The sequence below is a fragment of the Pecten maximus genome, unplaced genomic scaffold, assembly GCF_902652985.1.
Source record: "Pecten maximus unplaced genomic scaffold, xPecMax1.1, whole genome shotgun sequence".
Lineage (NCBI taxonomy): Eukaryota > Metazoa > Mollusca > Bivalvia > Pectinida > Pectinidae > Pecten > Pecten maximus.
In genome coordinates, this window is record NW_022981311.1 from 1 (window position 1) to 8,990 (window position 8,990).

Genomic DNA, 8,990 nt, shown 5'->3' on the forward strand with positions numbered 1-8,990 from the left:
TATATCCTCCAGCAAGCACCACTGAGTTGATTGCAATAATAACCTGGACACACCTGTTATTACAAAAAAATACAAATCTGAGATAAAGGACAAAACATGCGACTATATTTTACATACAAATATTTACACAGAAATAATGCATGTGACAACATAACGTAAAAAATATATAGATTTTTACATTTTTACTTAATTCGTCCGTTAACATTTCTTTTGAATAGCAATAGTACAAGTTTTAACTGGTTATTCATATTGTTGTAACTTAAATGGTTGTAATTGAAATGGTTGTAACTGAAATGGTTGTAACTGGCATTGTATATTTTGCATTAAAAAATATATTGATAACACTTTATTTAGAGAAACAATTAAAGTTTGATGTTTTAAATTAAACTACCGCCCAATTTTGTAAGTTCTGAACCACTGCACATCTAAACTTCAGTATCTTGTAGATTAACCCTACAAGTGTATTTCCCTCGCATACATTTATGAACACGGTATCAAACGCGACAAATTTAGTTATAAATACTTAGTTATTGTAGTATGAGAATCTTATAATAAAGGTCAAAGTGGGCTCGTGTACAGGTACCCGTAATTGTTATAGTATATCTGATATAAAAATGTGTACAGGACATATACCGTAAATGTTATAGTATATCTGATATAAAAACGTGTACAGGACATGTACCCGTAAATGTTATAGTATATCTGATATAAAAACGTGTACAGGACATATACCGTAAATGTTATAGTATATCTGATATAAAAACGTGTACAGGTACCCGTAAATGTTATAGTATATCTGATATAAAAACGTGTACAGGATATGTACCCGTAAATGTTATAGTATATCTGATATAAAAACGTGTACAGGATATGTACCCGTAAATGTTATAGTATATCTGATATAAAACGTGTACATGTACCGTAAATGTTATAGTATATCTGATATAAAAACGTGTACAGGACATGTACCCGTAAATGTTATAGTATATCTGATATAAAACGTGTACAGGACATATACCGTAAATGTTATAGTATATCTGATATAAAACGTGTACAGGTACCCGTAAATGTTATAGTATATCTGATATAAAAACGTGTACAGGACATATACCGTAAATGTTATAGTATATCTGATATAAAAACGAGGTCATCTGATGCTGCAGAGGCACTTTTCAATTAGACGATAAACCAGAAGGGCCCGGCGTCAGATCTAGATGTACTTAGAAGATACCAGTGATAATTACACAGAGGCTGTCATTAAAATTACGCTGAATGAATCAAAAATGATAATTGTAGTTAATACATATGTTGTCAATTTATTAATCAATACAGTCTCGACAGCAAATTTGCGTGAGAGAAAAAACAGTTTTAGATATCTACCGACGATGATTCCTATGAAGATGTTTAAAACCAATTGTTTCTTAGCCTTCCAAGGTATCACGGCTTATATAGTAAAAGATGATTAGAAACGACTGTATACTTACACAAACATAGTGTTTCCAAACTCCATGGTAGTATGTACATCCAAGAAAACAACAAACTGCTATAACACTCCGAGTACAGACACTTCAGAATAATCAGTTTTTGTGGAGATTTTTACCCAAGACATGTGGTCAATATATAAATAGTTCACCAACAGTCAACACTGACTCCGATTGGCTATTGGCGGGCATGTGATACCATAAATCTGCCGTGGCATTTAGCTTACCTGGTCGTCTCTACCTGGCCGAGTACCTGCCTGTCAATTACAACTAGGAGTACAAGTCACTAATTAGATCACAAGGCTCGCTAATAAAAGTGTCGATTAAAAAATGTGTCAAGCGTATCAAACAAAGAGATTAGTATCTATAATCACTTACACTCTTCAAATAAAAGAATTAGGGGAAATGGAATAAACATCATGTAAATGGGTTTTTTCATATTTCCATGTATCTTTCCAGACTTAATCAAATAGCTGTAGTAAGCGATGTAACTTGTATGTATGGCGCGAATTTTGTCTACAAACCCGCCGGGATAGATGAGACTACGCGTGGAGATATGTGAATTAATATTTCAATCAAACTATCTAAAATATAATGATATATAATATGTATATCAGATATATTAATTTATTTAAATACCGGACCGTACAAATACATGGTACTGGCCAACTTCAACAATTTGAAGGAGAAATGTCAGAGAGGAGTGAAAACGAAGAAAGATCTTGAACGCAGGTGGAGGAGGTCAAAAATTATCACATTTTATTCACATGTGCTGTGTTGCCATGGTGAATGACGTTCGCAGGGTTTTTTTCACAATAGATTTAGAAACATCTTCAGTTGTTTGTCTGTGTTTGACCTCAAGTTACTTTGTAGGTAAAGAGTGCAGGTAGATCCTGAACTATTGACCAATGTTATGTATCACAGGTAGTGTACATGTTATGTCCATTGTATAACCAGTGACAGTAAGGGGCGGATTCGCATGTAACAAGTACATGTTAAATTAATAGGAAACAGACACTTATAGTTTTACTTTTACTTCCTAATTTATTGTTTAATGATCTTAAAAGATATACGGTTTTTAGAGAAAAGATACTATACAACATTCAACAATTCAAATATTCAGTGTATCAATCAGGACATATTAACTTTTTTTAAATCCAAACTTTTATATACCTGCACAGATAACGTAAGATTTTGATATTAGTTATATTCATTAGCTCTGTAATTTCAAGAATAGACAGAAAGAGATAAAAATAGAAGAAAAATGAAGGTTTGATAAGATTTGTGTGTAAGAAAGAACTGTCATACAACTCCAATGCAATATTGAAAGTATCGTACTGTAATGCATGAGACGCATCGAAGAAAAACAACAGCAAACATACTTTAAACACATTATATTGCCAAATTAATTTGAACAAGGGAGAACACGTACGCCCTTCAGAACTCATGTTACATATAAACATGCTCGACTTTTAGTAATAAAGATTCGGTATCTGTTTGGGGCACACAACCAATGGTGTCATCTTTGTTAGTTTTTTCCGAGAAAAAAAAAGAAGGAAAAAAGAAGAAAAAAAGAAAAGAAACAGTATTCATTTGAAGAGGGTAGTACCCTTGGATCAATAAAGGTACACATGTACGTAGCTACAGCAATCACGCACCGGGATGGAATTTGAATACAAAACTAATGTCCCTTTAAAACATAAGACTGGAAATATCAAATATTGACTGATTTGAATGTAAATAAGGAAAACCGGATTGGAAAAATTGTTGGAAAGTGTGTCATAGCCTACATAAGATGAAATATTTAAAAACTAGATGATTATGGCGCGGGAAGGATGTCATAATTAAATAATTTTGCCTAGGCAAAAATAAAATATTGCCTTGACAAAATTATTTCTGCCTAGGCAAAAATCGAATATTGCTTAGGCAAAAATATTTCAGCCTAGGCAATATTCGAATTTTGCCTAGGCAGAAATCGAATTTTGCCTAGACAAAATTCGATTTTTAATTATGGCATCCTCTCCGCGCCATAGATGATGGCCCTATTGACAGTACTGATATAAGAATGTACGTAAAGTCGTTAAGGGGGCATTCCGTCTCCGAAAGTATAGAGCTGAAAAATAATGACACACAAAACCGTTTATAACTTTAGCAGTTAGAGAAAATTTCCACATTTCAGAAATTTTCATTTTTTTTCACAATTTCATTGTTTCCGAAACCGGTTGGAGCTTTAAACAGATTATATATTATTATTAATCAATAAAATTTAAATTAACTTGTCAACAAATTCTATTTAAATACGGATGTTTTTTCTTGTCACTATTCACAACATATGCGTGTTCTTTTGTTGACAAACATCCTCATAAAATCAAAATAAAAGATGACTTGTCAACATAATGACGAGAGCCGCGTCAAACCAAGCCTTGTCTGACTTTGGTTATAACTGAGTTACTCCCCTTCTTTGTAGTTCTCCTCTGTGTTTGTGTTATGGCGGCTGTTTAGAACAAGAACCGACACGATGTGAGAGAATAACATTGGGATTTGTGAGTAATCACTCATTTCATTTCTTACCATTCCCTAGCTATATTTCATTTTATAAAGAAACCATGCCGCACCATAACTTTATGAACTTGAAACATGTGTGCAACTTCGGCTAAGGACCCGTCAATTTCTGATCCGATTTGATGCAGTACACCATAAACATTCACTTTCAGCTACACTGCAATGTGATGCATGTCACTTGTAAATATAAATCTGAATGTTGTGGAATTGTGTAAAGCCGGCACAAATACTTTTATTTGTGATACTTGATTCGGAGTATACTGTTGTAGTATGCAGGCCAAGTTTTTTATGACCTAGTGTTACAGGGTTTTATCAAATAATTGTTATCACTTGGTCTGTATCAATCAGCGGCAGAAACAAATCTGTATTCAAATTGTAATATTGTTGATATGGGCCTAGAGTGAGTATCAATACTAGCATCCATCAATTAGCCTTTCAAACAAAAGTCATTTTTTCTGAATTTATGAGATTTCCTTCCAATTCTTGGGCCTCAATGTTGTGATTTGATCATTATTCTCTACATGTTCTGTTTTGTTGTATGGAAATAGTTTCTGTGTCCTGTTAATATCAAAAGCTTAAGGCACCTGCTAGTTGAGAAGTTCATAGATTTGTTCTCTACATGTTCTGTTTTGTTGTATGGAAATAGTTTCTGTGTCCTGCTTATATCAAAAGCTTAAGGCACCTGCTAGTTGAGAAGTTCATAGATTTAGGTTGTCAACTACATACATTATCGCTAGTGTCACTGTGAAAGGTACTGCAGTGTGGCTGGTATATAGTGTTGGATTACGGTTGGCTGATCAGTTACAATTGGTAGATCTTGACTCGCAGATTATCACACTCGTCACTGCAGATTTGGGTTTGAATGCTAGCTGAGTACTGGAAATGTATAGGATAACCTTTGGCTTTTCCAATGTGGGATCCAATATGAATTGTCAAAAAAGTACCAGGAGGTCTGTTAACAATGTCTAGATCTGGTACTTTTTGAAAGTTACTAGTAGAATGCACACAGTCATGTTCAGAAAATATTTAAAGCTTGTAGACTTTAAATGATAATCAAATTGTTTTTTTTTTTCAGAATGCCCATTTCTGAGAAAAGGGAAAGATGGATATCAAACTTGAGGTATTAGCCTCAAGTAGCATAAAGCGTAATAAGCCTTGGCCTAAAATACAATGGATTGGACAGGTGAGTCTGTTTATCAGTAACCACTGTTGGAATTGATTTTTCATACCATGATAAAGAATACATAATGTTTTAGTTGATATAATTGAATTACCTAAATCTGTTATAGTCTTGCTAGTTTTGAGTGATCTTTGAAAGCAATAATAGTACCAAATAAACTGTTCCTCTTTTTCCTTCAGGAGCACGAGAGTTTGTTTATGCTAGATAATGAGTTCCACAGAATCAGTGTACTCTATGTACCATCAGGAAAAACAAAGAAGAAAGTACCAAGATTGTCTACATTAGTGGACAGCACAATATGTGTTGGAACTACAAGAGATGGTTAGTACTGAACAGGTCCAAATATTCTGTTGGGAGAAATTGGATGGATTTGGGAAAATAAACTTTCAGGAGTTGAGAAATATTTGACGATAAAAGCTCTTCTGTGCTTAATTAGCTGAGATAATTGTTTGAAAACATATACACTTTGTATTTTAAAAAGATTTACAATGCAATCATAATGATCCGAAGATATAGATTTGAATTTCCTGTCGTAGTTGTACCGAGAGAAATATATATGATATATGTACAATTCGTATCCATGTATGTAAATACATTGCGATCCAGGTATTCATATCATCTTATAGACGACTTCCACAATGATCATGTCAGGGTATCGGGCCGACTATCACTGCGCCTGGTCATGATCAGGGCATGAGTCAAAAAGTTGTCTTCCTTCGTCATTTGTGTTTCTAAGCTATATATATTAATTATGATATATTCTTACCTGTTCTGGCATATCAATTTCAAATCTATGGATCATTCCTTGATTTAAAAATTGTAAAATAAAGTCTAGATCACCTTAATTACAGGGGCTTATTTGATTGGACTGACTCACCATGGTGACATATTCTTTTGGCACAAAGACAGAGACATTCTCAAGACCATCCGTGGCCTTGCTGGCATAGTTTCATCTGAGGAACTTCAACAAGGTACAGCAATTTCAGTTCACTATCAAATTTACTTAAACATAGATATAACCCAAGGTAAAGTTCATTTCGTCTATCAACTAAGATTATCTATATGATTCACTGTAGAGTCGAAGTAAGAGGAAATCAAAGCATCAAAGACTTTTCCCCAATGAGAAATGATAAAGAAAACAAAGAAATCATTTATTCACATTTGTTTTATTAAGCATTAGAAACTACTAGTATTGAATTAATTTCTAATAAGAAAACAAAACAGTGAACTTTTCATATATTTGTTGGTTAGAATTCTATCAAATTTATTGATTGGTTAGAATTCTATCAAATTTGGTTAATTATGCACATTTTGATTTTAGGCTCATTAAGATATCTGATTTACTAATTATGACTAGTGATAGCTTTTAAATGATAGAAAACAATACATTGTTTAATAGGCAGATGGTCATGTCATGCTGATATCAAACTAATACACAGTATAGATTCAATGTGGTGGGTATCCCATGAGGGGAGATCAGCTAGATCAGGTTGTTATCCCCTCACAACAGAGCAGGCCATGAAGAGTAAATAGGAATCTGCCTCTCTATATATATTTTATGTAGTCTTTATATCCCTGCTTTACCAACCTCATCGTAAATAAGATGGTTATAAGTCGCCAAATGCTTGTGCCCAACCATCACATAATTTTGACAGCTTCGCTCTACAAATTTCATTTTTAATCTGATATCAATAAAACTTCATGCACTTGTTACAGTTCTGATTAGTCCTTATGTGATAGGAATTCTGTCACTTGCAGTGCCATGTCACCAGTAACATGCCTTTCTTACAGAGCCATGCAGACTGTTTGCCTCAGTAGACTGTCAGTACTTTCTACTAGTCATTGGAACACAGAATGTTTTTGTCTGGAAGACCGAACAGAGTGAAGATATCTTGGAGTCCAAACTTCCAGAAGTCCAGGGGTCATGGAACAAAGTTGCTATTCCAAACAACATAGATATTCCAGCATCTTGTGTAGAATGTGCTGAGTGTTCTATAGATGCTGTGTTTTTTAACCATGAGGTAAATCACTGGGTGCTTCATAGTAAGTTTTGACCTGTTGTGAACTCTTTGACATACAAATGTGGATGGAATCTTCTTCCAATTCAGGCTACCTTGTGGTTATTGTGAACTTGTGGTATGATGAGGAGAGAATTAACATATTTATTATCCTTTAATAAGCTCCCTCCCCTAGTTTTTAAGTTTGTGAAGGGCTTTGTGAACCAAAGTTAGCATACGTTTAAGTGAAAATTGATAATTCTGCAAAACATAGAGAAATAGCTATTTGTGGGCTGGGGCATATTTGCAGATTTATAAATATGTTAATCTTCAAAGCAATGATAGGTATTCACGACAATGCAATTTCATATCTAAATTATTTGTCTGATTTTGAAAAAAAAAAATCTGCTAGCCCAACTTCAAGTTTTGTAGTAATAGTTTGAATTTTCTCTAATCATGACAAAATTCTAGTTGGGCTTGTGAAATTATGCACATATTGTTTCAGGATTATTCTTAAATTACACTTAAACAGGGAATACCCAGGTATATGTGTTAATTACAGAGTCTGGGGAACTGCTGTCAGATGTCAGTGGTGTATAATAAGGAACAGAGCCTGTGTATCGTCTCCCTTCTGCTGCGGTTTGGTACAGCTGCTGACTTCTACTCCAGCAAGTAAGCTTATAAACAGTTCTCTTATCCTAACATTAAAGGTAGACTTCTTTGGCGTCATATTCATTTAAAATCTTAATAATTTGTTTTATGTCAAAACAGACAGATTAAAATTCTCGATTTTTAAATCAAATATTTCTTATCCCAGACATATTGTTTTACACATTGTATCCACTGTACTCTACCATGATCAGATGTCTGTATCCACTACACACTGTCATTATCAGATATCTGTATCCACTGTACACTACCATGATCAGATGTCTGTATCCACTACACACTGCCATTATCAGTTATCTGTATCCACTGTACTCTACCATGATCAGATGTCTGTATCCACTACACACTGTCATTATCAGATATCTATATTCACTGTACACTTCCATTATCAGATATCTGTCCACTGTACAATGCCATTATCATATATCTATATCCATTGTTCACTGCCATTATCAGATATCTGTATCCACTGACACTGCCATTGTCAGATATATATTAAGCTGTTAGGATTTGTCTGTATGTATTTATGCTCCATTGTGTATCTCACTTTTTTTTACAGGTCAGCACCATTCCAGGTGGAATGGACTGTGATCCAGTACCCTTTCAAACACATCCATCCCTCATATGAGCCAATTCAGTCCAGAGGAGCTTATGTCAACTGTTATGCTAACAATGGTCAGGTAGTGGCGGTAGCAGCTAACCAGAACACACCAGGCCACAGTAGCATGTTGTTTGTATCTCCCCTCACAGACACTGTCATGGTGTCCGAGATGAAGGGATGTGGGGTCAGAGATCGCTATTCTAAGATGGGAAGGTAAGCTGACTAATGTTGATTTTCTGTTCATAGTTGTTGAAACGGTTGTTGAAAGCAGATTTGTAGATGAACTCTGTTCTCTTGGTTTGCTTGATTGTTGACTCTCACAGAGCACCATTTATTGTTTTAGCTAAAAAGAGGCTAATTGGTATTTTTAAAAGTATATTGTGAAGATTTTTTATCTACTTCTTTGAAGTGTGTGGTATATCAACATATTGTTGATCATGTCTGCTTACAGCCTTATCTAAATTAAACCTTTCCCTTGAAATATGAAAAGGCAATTGTAA

General features: G+C 34.3%; 1 protein-coding gene across 1 annotated transcript; it reads left to right on the forward strand.

Annotated features, from left to right (window-relative positions):
- Window positions 1-3,965: 3,965 nt before the first annotated feature.
- Window positions 3,966-8,703, forward strand: LOC117319997 (ciliogenesis and planar polarity effector 1-like; the record flags this gene model as incomplete). The annotated part of the gene is made up of 7 exons (XM_033874697.1): window positions 3,966-4,024; window positions 5,119-5,226; window positions 5,403-5,544; window positions 6,075-6,194; window positions 7,015-7,244; window positions 7,783-7,892; window positions 8,449-8,703. Coding segments are annotated over exons 2-7 (938 nt in total), but the record flags the coding sequence as incomplete, so codon positions are not given.
- Between the last annotated feature and the right edge of the window lie 287 nt (window positions 8,704-8,990).